The sequence below is a fragment of the Solea solea genome, chromosome 4 (assembly GCF_958295425.1).
Source record: "Solea solea chromosome 4, fSolSol10.1, whole genome shotgun sequence".
NCBI lineage: Eukaryota > Metazoa > Chordata > Actinopteri > Pleuronectiformes > Soleidae > Solea > Solea solea.
Window position 1 is genome coordinate 20,417,134 of NC_081137.1, and position 14,086 is coordinate 20,431,219.

The 14,086-nt window shown below is 42.1% G+C and overlaps 1 protein-coding gene across 1 annotated transcript in view; it reads left to right on the plus strand.

Moving 5' to 3' along the window:
• Positions 1 to 763: 763 nt before the first annotated feature.
• fryb (furry homolog b (Drosophila)) overlaps positions 764 to 14,086 on the plus strand; it is a 36,474-nt gene continuing 23,151 nt past the window's right edge. The window contains 17 exon segments of the mRNA XM_058626750.1: positions 764 to 1,006; positions 6,177 to 6,370; positions 7,183 to 7,236; positions 7,380 to 7,519; positions 7,816 to 7,906; positions 8,071 to 8,150; positions 8,311 to 8,391; positions 9,532 to 9,700; positions 9,881 to 9,973; positions 10,084 to 10,182; positions 11,938 to 12,039; positions 12,396 to 12,499; positions 12,617 to 12,725; positions 13,225 to 13,311; positions 13,423 to 13,594; positions 13,684 to 13,816; positions 13,937 to 14,044. Coding sequence (XP_058482733.1) covers positions 934 to 1,006; positions 6,177 to 6,370; positions 7,183 to 7,236; positions 7,380 to 7,519; positions 7,816 to 7,906; positions 8,071 to 8,150; positions 8,311 to 8,391; positions 9,532 to 9,700; positions 9,881 to 9,973; positions 10,084 to 10,182; positions 11,938 to 12,039; positions 12,396 to 12,499; positions 12,617 to 12,725; positions 13,225 to 13,311; positions 13,423 to 13,594; positions 13,684 to 13,816; positions 13,937 to 14,044 — 1,889 coding nt within the window. The 5' untranslated portion in view covers positions 764 to 933.

Sequence of the window (14,086 nt, forward strand, 5' to 3'; positions counted from 1 at the left end):
GTCTGTGCTGTCGCGTCATCCTCTATTTCTGCTGTTGGTTTTAGGCAAATGTACTCGCTCGTTCATTTTCTACCGCTTTATCCTCCACATGAGGGTCACAGGGAAGGACGAAAGGTCAACAGTCCACCGCAAGGCCCTAGACCGTCTCCCTAAATATGTGCATAATTATCTAAACGTACAGTTCTCACACAGGAACTGGCATGTTTGAATGTTTATCTGAGGCAGTGATGCCATTGACCAGTTGTTATTTCTGGCTATTGGTTGGTGTAACTTGCTTGTCACTGCTTCTCTTGGCTCTCATTGGCTCGTGTGGGTACACAGCATGCTCACTCAGCACATCCTGAGAGACAGAACCTAACAATGTCATTCTTAATTATTCCTGTATATTCCTGTGTTCCTTGTGTCCTCATGGTCCTTCATTCAGCAGTTTTTTTCCCCCTCCCATCCCCCCTCCCTCTATTTTCTATTATCCCCTTGTGCAGTATTATCTACTGTATCTCTCTCTCTCTCTCTCTCTCTCCCCCCCCTCGCTCTCACTCCTCTGCCTTTCCTCTAAGAGGATTGGCTGCTTGCGCTGACCAACATCTGTGTATCACTGTCCTGAGAGAGCAAAACAGAGAGGGGATGGGGTTGTTAGCATTGAAGATAGCAACACAGAGCGCAGACAAGGCTGAGTGCCACTCTGTTTTTCTTCTTCTCTGACACACACACACACACACACACACACAAGCAAAACACACACACACTCAGCAGCAGACAGCTGCAACATCCGCATCACTGGCTGCCTACCAGCATCCTCTTCTCGTTCTCTCCCAGTCTTTCTCTCCTGGAGGGGACTCCTCTTTCTCTTGCTTGCTCTGTCTGCAACGCCTCATCCTGCCATCCTGTTCCCCCTCTGCTGTCTGTCACCGTGGCGACATAGCCTCTGCAGCCATGGCGACTAGCCAGCAGGATTCAGGCTTCTTTGACATCAGCCTCAAGTCTCTGCTTAAGTCCTTAGGAGGGAGTGAGTACATCACTGTTGTTGCTTTTATTGGCATGCCAAGGAAATACTATGACGTTGTCAGATCTTCATCAGTCATCAGTGGGTTCTGCAATGTGATTACAGTGATTATTATGTATGTTTGTAAATCCCTGTTTGTGTTGGGAGACTGAACCAGGCAGCATACAGCACATCATGATCAGCACTATCAATACTTGGTAGTGTTATGTAATGGAAATAATGGAAGACAAGGGATGGAGAGAGAGAGAGAGAAAGAGAAGTGATCCAGGGGTTGGCTGTGGGTGAAACTCCTCAGCAGTTTACCATTTTAATTATGTAGCGCAAAAAAAAAAAAGTTTGTGTTTTACTTCATTATTGTGTCCAGCACTAAAAGAGATTGGCTCCAAACTTTTTTTTGAACCGCAGCCAAAATTTTAAACGATTAACTAAATAGGAAAGTGATTTCCATCATCTCATTCCTATTCCCAATCACAGCAGTGTTGACTATTGCCAACTCTACTTTCCCTTCACCTCTAAGTCACAGGCTCATTAACCTGAGCGATTACAGCACACACAAAGCACTAGTGTCTTATGACAACATTGGGACTCTGCTGTATTCAAGGTTTGCCATGTTTCCTTTTTGATATAAAGTGTAGACAGGAGCATATATTTTTTTTTATTGTTGTTTTGTGATTTCAAATATTGACCGATTTGGTCATTTTAGTTGTGTGTATATTCTGCAGAAACATCTGTATGATGCCTGCTGTGTGTACCTTTCATCGGCTGTGTGTCTGTGTGTGTGTTGTTAACAGAGCAGCTGTATCAAGCTCATATATTAGGTGTCTTGTGAAGGACTGTCAGCAGGGGGTTATGTTGGTTGCGAAAGAATTGCAGGGGATGTGTTTATGATTTCCCCCTCTGCCATCTATGATGATGCAATTAAAAAATAGGTTTAGATTCCATAGGTTTCAGCTTGTTTTTGCCGTAAGACATAATTCAGTTATGTACGCTGGCTTGTCTGCTCCAAGGTCATAGTAATGATGGCAGTCAGAAGGCTAGAAAGCTGTGAAGAAGTCCCGGTGAGTCATTTTCAATCTTGTGTTTCAGGCACGAGTTACTTATCTTGAGAAATCACTTGATAAATAGCTGACCCCATCAAAACAAAGTGCTTCCATCTCATTATAGGCATACACGTACGTGCACCACATGTGTGTCTTTCAGCAGTTGTGAGGAGGTTCTTGGATGCATGCATGTGTTCTGGAGCCCCATTCCCCTGTCTGTGTCCTGGCTTAATTCAAACCCTAAAACCAGGTTTATTTCTTTTATAGCTGAAGTCAGCTATGAAAGACTTATGTCATGTAGCTCCTCTTATTTCACATCTTTTAGTTTTCCTTATTACATGTTAAGTTGTTGATGATGATGATAAAGAGAAACAGAACCTACCATGACTAGGGGAGGAGGGCATTTTTTTTATTATAGTTTTTGAGAAACATGCTGTAGTTTTAACCTGTTGTGAATAAACCATTCGTCCAGGTTCAACTTTGTTGATTAGGAAAGATTCAGTTTGCCAAAATTCAACCTTCCCACCGTGGCAGTTTTTAGGTGCCTCTAAAACCACACAGGTTTGGTTCTGCTCAGTCTTGTCAAGGACTGTTGGCGTGAGTTTGTGTTAATTGTTTGTGTTAAACGTGACTCACCGTGATGCACATGTCTAAAAGTGCACAAGCAAGTACAGGATGAACTTATGTGATGATAAAGATGAGCCTGAACGTGAAAGAAGAGCGTCAAAACATCTGATCTGAGAAGGCAGAGCAAGGCAGTGTTTGCTGTTGCTTACACTGACAGGGATGTAGGTTAAATAAATCTTTCAGGATATATGTTTTGCCGTAAACAAAGCTAAACATGTATTGATTAGACATGACATGACTTCTGCTGATTCACTGCTTTCACTGCTGAGTCATGCAACTGTCCAGGAGGGTCCCAGGAAGTGATCCGGTGCTCCGTATCGACAGAGTTATCGGACACCATCCCTCCTCACTGACACGTACCTATAAGTCATGTGCATGTTTGCTCTCACCTTAAAGGAACTATCATGTAAGAAATGTATTATATTAAGATATAAAGTGAGCAGGATGTGTCATCGGAGACTAAGGAAACATGTTCAAATGGTTTTGGTTTTGCTGCGTCACCGTCAATCTCCATCTGTTGCTGACACGTGAAAATGAACTAAAAGAGGTAAAATTGTGCAGTTTCTTATTTTCTTTATTTGGGAAAATCTGGCAAACACACTCCGCATATTTGATTTGATGCAACCCTCCCATTTATCCGGGCTTGGGACCAGCACTCGGAGTACACTGGATGTACATATTTGTACTAATGTTACCTTTAAATTCATGTCACGGTGAAGCTGTAAGAGATGATCACTGTTAAGCCTCAACCTTGTATTCTCTCAATTAGATTAATGGCATTTGCTTTGACATGCAACCACATTATATTGTTTCCTGATATGTCACTTTAACCCTGAACAACTGTAGTGCACATGTGCATTTGTGTGTGTGTGTGTGTGTGTTTATGTGTGTCTTTATTTGGATGTGTGTGTGTATGCGTGCTTGTGTATGAGTAGGGGTCAGTAGGAGTGGTGGGTATGTAAGAGAACGGTCGCCAGTAGTCTATATATAGCACCTCCCTCCTCCTCCCGCCTCCCTCTCGGGGCAGTGTTGAAATTCCAACCCAACTCTTCTGGTCAGATCTCCACAAGAAGCACACTTTACTTAACTGCAACTCACAACTAAAAGGACGGCCACAAAACACCTCTCCAAGAAGCACTTTATTCCGTATTACTTTCCAATGGCCTTCGAGGATTCCAAGGTCACAGAAGCTGCTGTGCAGGGACTGGACGGCTGGCCAGAGGTGGAGCAGAAGCTTAAGTCGTCCCTGATTGTTGGTCTGTAGGCTCGTATAGCTCTCAAAGCATGGGGCCCTACACGGCCTCTCATCTACTCAGGCCTCTGCTGGAGTAGCTCAGTGGAATATTTCTGACCCGTTGGTTCACTTACAGTGGGATAAATGGTTGTCGACTCTTTTGCTTTTAAAAGAAACTTCTGGAACAATTTCCTCCTCTGTCGTCCTGGCTATGGCTCACCTGCTGTTTGACTTGGATTAAAATGTGGGGAGACACCTGCAAAGCTGCTGTCATGGGAGTTTTGGTGCCCACCTTAGGCACACGTCTTTCACTTTACCTGCCTGTCATTTTCTGAGGGATGGAGCTTTACACTTTCAGCTTCGGTTAAATTCACGTCATGGTGACGTCTGTAGCTACTGTCATGGTGGAGTAGTCGGATAACATAGACGGACCATTGTGCCTCTAATCTCCTGCGAGTAATTACTTTTATTTGTGAATTATGTGAGCTGTATTTGACAGCCTGTAATCTAATCCGTCCCAAGTTTCCCATTCCTTTTTTTTTTTCTTCTTTTTTAACCCCACCTTTACCCCTCTTGTATCTGCACCATGGAAGTGCCAACTAAATGGAGCAGGGCAAGTGTCATCAGCTTCATCAAGGGTCTTGGTAAGCATGCAAGGGTGTTGTTGCTTGCATGTTTGCATCCCTTGAGTCTTCCTATTTCACTGAGCATATAAAGCTGGCGTCTTGTCCTGCCCAGCGGGACTAAGTATCTTTTACATCTCACCTCTTCTGTGAGGTCCGATCATGTGGTAATGAGTGTAACATGTGTGTTAGCTGTTCAGTAGCGCACACTTGTCACTTCTAGGAAACGCTCTGGTAAATAATTACTTTGTGTAGAGAATGTAGAGAGTCAAAGTTGCAGCTTTGCTCCCGTCAGAGAAGCTTTCTTTGTTTGGATAGTCTTGCTGCCATTGCTACTACTGTACTGTAACGTTTTCCGTCTACTCTTGTGTTACTTCTTATTGTGATGTGTTTATAATCTTAGAGATGCTTCCTGTTTGTTTTGTGTTTGTGTGTCTTGTCTGTACAGCTCTCGCTCATAGACTCCAGTAACACTCTTATCATTACTTCTTGCAAAAAATAAATATATATATTATTATATTAAAGTTTACTTAATGATGCAATCAGAAGGCAGAACAGCAGTATGTGTGTGTGTGTGTGTGTGTGTGTGTGTGTGTGTGTGTGTTCTTGACCAATTTATGACTGTATTCTGGCATAAACACTGACTCATTTCTGAGGAACTGGTTAAGTTTAGATGGTTATGGAACTGGTGGTTATGCTTAGGCTTTTGCTGGTTATGGTTAAGGTTAGGTGTAATGTCTAAATGAATACAAGTCAATGAGAGTCCTTAAAAGGATAGCTGCATGAACTTGTGTGTTTGTGTGTGTCTGTAGAAAGTTTACCCAGTCTGACTCGGAGACTGACTCAGCATCAATTAATCATTGCAGAGGAGCTTGAGGTTGCAGGGAGGGTCATGCGCGATAATAACATTATGGTGCCAATAACCCGAGTTCTAGAGTTTATATCACTGAATACGCCTTAAATAAAGGTAAGATAAGGAAGGCATGACGATAGGGTCTAATTATATATGGCTTCACTCCGTGTCTGAAGTGGGGGTCCAGAATATCAGACTTTTAAAGCACACCCCTGTGACAAGAATGTGCAGTTTTGGAGCATTATGTTTAGGGCTGCAACGGTTATTCGATTAGTTGGTTGTTAATTGCTGACTAAATTAATCGTCACCTATTTTGATAATCGATTTAGAGTTTTTTTTAACAAGTGATACAAGCTTTTGGATTTTTCAGCTTCTTCATTGTGAATATTTGCTGGTTTCTTTGCTCCTTTTGACAGAAAGATTCATTAAATACTGAAAAGACATTTGAGAACATCATGATTTCCAGGTTTGGTAAACAGTGGTCGGCCTTTTTCAACATTTTCCTACATTTTATGGACAAAAGAATACTCGATTCAATCAACAGGTTACTCAATTCTAAAAGTAATGGTTAGTTGCAGCCCTAGTTAGAAATGGCAAGTAAGAGAAAGGTGGTAGCTGCATCAGCACAAATGACATATTAACAGCTAAATTATTTAAGAGGGGAAAAGGCTTTTTGGGACTGATATCGGTAAAATTCAAGGTTGTGATATTGAGCACAAAAACGTGGTACTGAGCCGCCATCCCCATTTAAAGATACCTCTGTTTTATACTGACTCACTGTCCTCACTCTCGACAGCCTCTCCTGTGAACCTGAAGCCACCACTCCCGCCAGCCAGTGGAACCTTGGGAGAGAGGAAGGGTCCTGTCGTCATGGCGCCCGTCAATGTGGACCCTGAGAGTAAGCCGGGCGAGTTCGTCCTGAAGAGCCTGTTCGCCAACTTCACCTTGCTCTCCGAACGCAAAATTCGCATCATCATGGCCGAACCGCTGGTGAGTGACTTTGTGTCACATAGCAGATTACAAAACACCAAAAACCCATGAATGGATGTGATGATTGTGACCTAAAGACTAATCTAAAGTTAATTAAAGTGATATTTTATATCCAAATGTTCTGCAAAAACACTGCGCTGGTGGTTATTTGACACCGGACCTGAGGAATAGAACTGGAGATCGTGAGGAGGCAGATTTCCTGCAGCTTGACTTGACTGTTATATATAATATTTGAAAGCCCTCACTTTGCGTCTCACAGTGAGACAGACTTTTTTAACTTTTTGGCAGCCATTTCTGATGTGTTGGCTGATGACACCTTTACAGATGATGCAACTCTAATTAAAGACATACACTTAACATTACACTTTTAAATTTCACATACACAGAAATATGTGTCCTGTGTTATAATTTAACCAGTGAGTGCTTAATTTTTACCTCACTTCCCTGGCAAAGTGTGCCAGAAACTGGCTGACGGGAATAAGGGAGATCGATGGGCACTAAATGTCAAAGCAATGATTTCCTTTGTCAGATGATTTGTGTGTTTCATACCTCTTACGCCTGAAGTGTTTCCTGTTTCCAATAACCTACCTCTAATCTGTGAAGTGTAAACTGCAAAGGGAAGAAATATTGGCTGGGGCAGCTTTAACAAATTTTGACAGCACTTTGAAAAGTCTTTTGGTTTGATTTCTTTAACAGTTACTGCTTGAGTTTTAAGATTCAAACCACAAAAACATCTCACAGGAAAGTTGTTTAGACGTTTTGTCTTGCTGCTGTCGTCTCCTCTGACAAGATTGTCTCCTCTTGTCTGACAGGAGAAGCCACTGAACAAGTCTCTACAGAGAGGAGAAGACCCACAGTTTGACCAGGTGTGAATATCTAACAGTTAAACAACATCAACAACACAACAACACACATGTAGCCATAAATGTGAGATTTTATGTGCATGCGATGAACCCCTTGTCGTTCCTTTTCTCTCTCCACTCACGCTGACGCGCGCTTCGTCTTCCAGCTGATCAGCTCCATGAGCTCTCTGGCAGAGTACTGCCTTCCATCCATCCTGAGAACCCTCTTCGACTGGTACAAGAGGCAAAATGGCCTGGAGGACGAGTCCCACGAGTATCGACCCAGGGCCAACACCAAGTCAAAGAAGTGAGCAAACAATGGAAAACTAATGTTTATAAACCTGGTGCCTGGTGACAAAGTTTGTATTGTATGTTTTTTCTGGTTGTCAATCCATTCATCCATCAATATCTAATTTCCTAAGGAGAAGTACTCAAATTAGGTACAAACTCACAGATTTAGATTTGGATGATAAAAGATCAAATGTTAGGCCTTTAAATTCCTTCAGTTACATCGGGATGATATGGTGCCTAGAATTAATATATTTGCATAGGATCAACACTCTTGCGGTGAATGACAATAATGTTTCCGTCTCTTTTCCTCAGTGATGAGCAACAGAAGGACTATTTATTGGAGAGGAGAGATTTGGCCATCGACTTCATGTTTTCTCTTGTGCTAATCGAGGTTTTAAAGCAGGTGAGTCTCGTTGTTGTTGATCAACCCATACATTTAACAACATATTCTGTAGATTATAAGCCCCAAACATGAGCAGAACAGCACAGATAGTACATTTTATTCGGACACCATTGTCTTCATTAACTGAATTGATAAAGTGAGAACTTTGTCTTTTTCCTATCCAGATTCCCCTCCATCCTCTTTTGGATGGACTCATTCAGGAAGTTATAAACCTGGCCTTCAAGCACTTCAAGTACAAGGAAGGGTAAGACAAAACTACATCAAAAAACAAAAAAATATGCTTTAGATTTCTACTGTGCTCTGTTGTCTGCTCTGCACACATTATACACAGCTCTTATAAATGAAGGAAAGTTGTGTCATTAACATACATTTCCTAAAATCGTATTTATCTTTGACATTTTTAGGTATCTGGGACCCAACACGGGCAACATGCACATCGTGGCTGACCTCTACGCTGAAGTATTAGGAGTTGTTGCTCAGTCCAGGTATGGGCTGCAAAAGAATGTGTATACTGCATGTGTGTTTGGATGTGTGTACCATTAATGATACATTTAATCATAAGTGGTGGAGGTTTTTTGTTTATAATCTTAGTTTTGCTGAATATCCTGGAGCTTTTGAAGATGTATGTGATACAGCTGGCACTCACTGCTGGTAACCTGGTTGTGTCTATCTGCGTTTATGTTGATAATGGTGGCAACTGAAGATAATAACCCTCCAGATGATGGTTCTGGAGTATGTGATGAGAGTTTATTACTGTGATGGTGAAGGAGCTCATTCATCTAAAGCACACAAACACACACACAAAAACTGCTTTGGAGCACACTGCATTGACTTCCCTTCATCTGGACAGCGTTAACGAAGCATTACACCTATCAACTATAACCTGTTAATGCCTAATCCTCACCTTAACCTAAAAACTATTCAAATATGAGCCCGCAACTCCTCAGAAATGATTTTCTGCCTCATATGCACCAGGTTTTGGTCTCAATGAGGACTACTGGTCCTGACAAGGTCAGTGCTTATGCCAGAAAAGGTCCTAAATACACACACCGGTAAAAGCCTTCCATCATTTAATACAGTTAAAGACTGGCTCTTTAATTTTCCTCTTGATTAAGCCTCTATATAATTGTGTATTAGAGATTCAGACAGACTTTATTGTCATTCAAATATACTCCGTATACTGAACGATATTTCCTTGCATATGGCTCAGCAATACAGTAGCAACAGGAGGCAAATATGTACAGTATATATGAAGAAAAGAAAGTTTGAATATGCATAAAAATAAACAAGATATATGTTAAAAATAGGGTTACCACAGTTGTGGTAGCCAAAGTGACGGTGCTAAAGTGAGCATGTGCAAATAAACATAGACGCCGTGCACACATACACATTCCGTCCACATCACCCCCCCTCCAGATGCCTTTCTAAATTTAGTGCTGCCGAGCACTGTTGGGAAAATCTATCTGGACGGGTACATACACACACACACAAGTACACACACCCGTCTGTACATGTGCAAAATCAAAAAAAGGTGTGAATAAGAGTAATATTAGCAAAAGTTTATGACATTTTCTGTAGGAAAAACGGAGCAGCTGTTTACGTCTGCTCCCCCGTTGTCTCCACAGATTCCCTGCAGTGAGGAAGAAGTTCATCTCTGAGCTGAAGGAGCTGAAACAGAAGGAGCAGAGCCCGTACGTTATCCAGTCCACCATCAGCCTCATCATGGGACTCAAGTTCTTCCGCATCAAAATGTACCCGGTGGAAGATTTTGAAGCCTCCTTCCAGTTCATGCAGGTAGGCTCATGTCACACATTATAAAGAAATATCTGCTCTAGAGATCTCTGGAAGTATTCACAGGACTAACCTCAACCTCTCATCATGGGGATTTGAACTGTTGACCTTGTGTTCAACACACAGTAAATACTGTATCTTGTTTATCTCACTGTCTCTGTCTCTCTCTCTGTCTGTCTGTAGGAGTGTGCACAGTATTTCCTGGAAGTGAAGGACAAAGACATTAAACACTCATTAGCTGGACTCTTTGTGGAGATACTTGTACCTGTAGCTGCTGTAAGTGTGTTTCATCTAACTGTCTTTTGCCTTCATGGATTTATTTTGAGTGAGAGTTGGATTTCACTCTTATTGTTTGGTCTTTTTACACAAAATTCGTTTCCCCACAGACTGTGAAGAACGAGGTGAACGTGCCTTGTCTGCGGAATTTCGTGGAGAGTCTGTACGACACCACGCTGGACCTGTCGTCGAGGAAGAAACACTCTCTAGTAAGCCTCTCTCCATATTCCGTTTCCTCACTGCTCACGCGCTTCATTTCCTCTCCATTACCAGCAGTTGTTGAGAGCCCTTCCTGGAACTCTCCAGCATGTGGGCTTTTATCTCTGCATGGGAAGGAGACAGGAGGGCCGTATGCAGAACACCGTGTAGTTTTTGAAGTGGCGCCAGATGGGCATTTTACACAGCATGGAAGCAAGCAAGGCAATCTGCAGTGCATCTCCCTCATTAAAATAGTCATCTCACACGAACATGCATAAAAAGTTCTGTGGTTAATTGCCACAACTGGTATGAAAAATTCGACATCAACGTTTGTGCCGTGAGTGTTGAGGAAGGCAACTGTTTTTACGATGCTAGATTATCAAACTAGCGTAAATCCTTTTCACTTAACAAGGTAAAGTCACACAGATTTTTGAAAGAGGAAGAGGTTGTTTGGTTTGGAGCTTAAACTTGACCACGTCACTGCTTCAGGACAAACTTTCCCAGCTGTTTGCATTTGGTTATTTTTATATTTGTAATGTCAGATCAACAACACACATTCTGATTGGTTTGATGTGTTCCAGTTGGAGGCAAAATGACCTCAGTCCAGAAAAAACGAATGCCATGACATCAGTCGCTGATGTTCAAATTGACTGGATCGGGGCTAAAAAAATATTCCGAAAGTGCAAAACAAATTGCGTCTGGTGTGCAAAAGACTTTAGGAGCCAAACAGTCAACAAAAAGGTTGGTTCTCTCTGTTAAGAAGGCTGTTTGTTGGTGAATACATTCCCCCTAAAGGAGGGAAACACTAATATCAACAATGGATGGAGAGTTTGTAGTTTCTAGTCATGCTTTCTACAAGTTGATTTACTGGTTGAGAAGATGTAATGGTTTGTTTTGTCATTTGGCACAGTCGTGCTTTCCAGTGCAAAGTTTCTTTTTGGTTTTCTCCAAAATGCTCAACTGTTGTTGGGATCACATTTCACAGCCTGCTCATGATCACATTTAATAACAAAGTGTGTCGTGAAGCCTGCTTCCTTCTCTAGATTCTCAAAATACCTGAAGCAGCCCATGTGTAGGCAGGAATCTGACACGCCCCTCTGCATGCATACCTGCTGCTTTTTCCACTTGGTTCAACATGCACACACACACACACACGAACAAACAAACAAACAAACAAACAAAAACCTGTCATGTTATAGCCGAGTCTGCACACATGACGGGAATGACAGATATGTGGAGTGCCCTGATAAGGACGAGGAATTATGTTCTTCTAGCACAATTCATGACGAGGGGTACCTGGACTTGCTTGAAAGGTATTCATGCTAAAGAATGATCTGCACGCAGACGTCCATGCATTTTCCAGCCGATTTAGCAGACGAGACACCAAGTTCAGATGCCTGGCAGTGACCTTTAGTGCCCTTTGTGTGTTGAAAAGTTTTCCTGTGTTGCTCTCGTCTGTGAACTTGTAATGGTATTTTTCCACACCATTGTTGCCTTAGTTAAAACCAGCTTTAAATTCCTTTTTTTTTTTTTTATAACTGAACTGAACATCCAACTCTCACCTGATACAGCAGTTTTGTTAAAGTGACTTCCAGAGGGGAATACATAGATTACTGAAATACAATAGTTTTGTATAGAGCTGCATAATAAAACTGGTAAAGAGAAGTGTGTACATCCTACAGGAATATGAATTTGATCCTTGTTAATTATCGTCTGGTGTGTCTAATGGAAATGTCTCCCCTCTGTCTTCTCGATGTCCACGCCAGGCTCTTTATCCTCTGGTGACCTGCCTGCTGTGTGTCAGTCAGAAGCAGTTCTTCCTCGGCCGCTGGCACATTTTCCTCAACAACTGCCTCTCGAACCTCAAGGTCAGACTCTCTCTCTCTCTGTCTCTATACCACCGTGAATACAACAATTGTCAGATGGGGAGTTGTTTGTATAGATTACCAGTGTGAGAGGCATGCAAAACCTGTGCAAATGCACTTCTCAGTGGAAAAAAGTACATGTACAGTAAACAAGCTCCTGCACTATCATGACTCAGCATCTCTTTCTCGGCATCTCTCAGCATCAAGGGAAACGCTGCAGGTTTTCCATACACATTTGGTTCTGTAAACGATACTTTACTCTTCCATTTCTTTCCAATTAATTGTTTTAGGTGAAGGTCTATGAAAAACTGTACACAAATAAACATCGTTTATTATTTTCTCTCCATGTTCAAATGCAGAATAAAGATCCCAAGATGGCACGCGTGGCTCTAGAATCCCTCTACCGCTTACTGTGGGTTTACATGATCCGAATAAAGTGCGAGAGCAACACTGGAACACAGAGGTAACAGCTTGCATTGAGTTTAACATCAATATCTAACATGTAATCCAATAACTGTTTCAAATGACTGCGAGAGAAATAATTTTTTTCCCCCTCCTCATCTCTGCTTTCGTCCCTCAGCCGCCTGACGTCCATCACCTCCACTCTGTTCCCCAAAGGGAGTCGAAGCGTTGTGCCCAGAGACATGCCGCTTAACATTTTTGTCAAGATCATCCAGTTTATTGCTCAGGTGGGTGTGTGTGTGTGTGTGTGTGTGTGTGTGTGTGTCTTTAGGCCAAAATAACAAGAAACCAAGTGAAAAACAAAATGTAGGGTTTCAGTCAATTGCATAAAAAGATTATCTAGAATGTAGGCCATCTTTTTTATTTTTTTTTATTTCACCAGAAACCATTATCATAATTGATTACATTTCATCTAATGGCTTCTTTAGAGGCTGAGGTTATGAAACTAACTGTGACGTTGTTAAAATGAGTGTATTATTAGCTCTTCACGGCTTTGTGCAAACGACTGTAACAGAACACCGTGTGTTATTTAGCAACAGAGCGAAAGCCCCAGCATGTGTTTTCATTGACCGAATGAATTACTTACAATAATAACCTTACATCTTTTGTTTGTTCTTCCACTTCTTGCATTTTCTTTTATTATTTATTAGTTTTGTAGTTCACATCCAACTTGCTGCCTCGCACCACATTAACTCTGACACACCATTATGTTGGTTTTCTGTTTAGGAGAGACTGGATTTTGCCATGAAGGAGATCATATTTGACCTGCTGAGTGTTGGGAAACCTGCCAAAGCCTTCAGTCTCAATCCAGAGGTAAAATAACACCCACAAACACACCAATAAACCCTTCTGAATATTACACACTGGAACTTTAACAGACTGTCTGGCATGTAGTAAGGGTGCTGTCCTTTGTGTTTGTTCCAGCGTATGAACATAGGACTGCGGGCATTTCTGGTGATAGCAGATGCTCTGCAACAGAAGGATGGAGAGCCTCCAATGCCCAACACAGGGGCCACGCTGCCCTCTGGAAACTCCCTAAAGAAGAAGAAAACGTATCTCAGCAAGACTCTCACTGAAGAGGAAGCCAAACTAATAGGTCAGTCTGTGTCTGCTGTAGACAGTCAAATCAGAGTAATTTGACTCTGGTCTCTAACTCAGTGTCCTGTCTGCTTCTGTTGCACACAGGCATGTCTTTGTACTACTCGCAGGTGCGAAAGGCTCTGGACAGCATCCTCCGACATTTGGACAAAGAGGTGGGACGTTGCATGATGCTCACCAGTGCCCAGATGCTCAACAAGGAACCAGAGGACATGATCACGTATGTATCTGCAGAGTGCACACCAATCAGTTATTGTTTGCAGTGCGTAGTGCTGTATAACTGTCTGAGCTTTTGTCTGGTGTATGATGATTGACGTCGTTCATAATATATCCTTATCAGGGGTGAAAGGAAGCCTAAAATCGACCTGTTTAGGACCTGTGTTGCTGCTATTCCTCGCATCCTTCCCGATGGCATGTCCAAACCTGAGCTCATTGACCTGCTGTCACGGTGAGTTCCCGACATGACTTCAGGTTAATGTCTTTGTCTCAG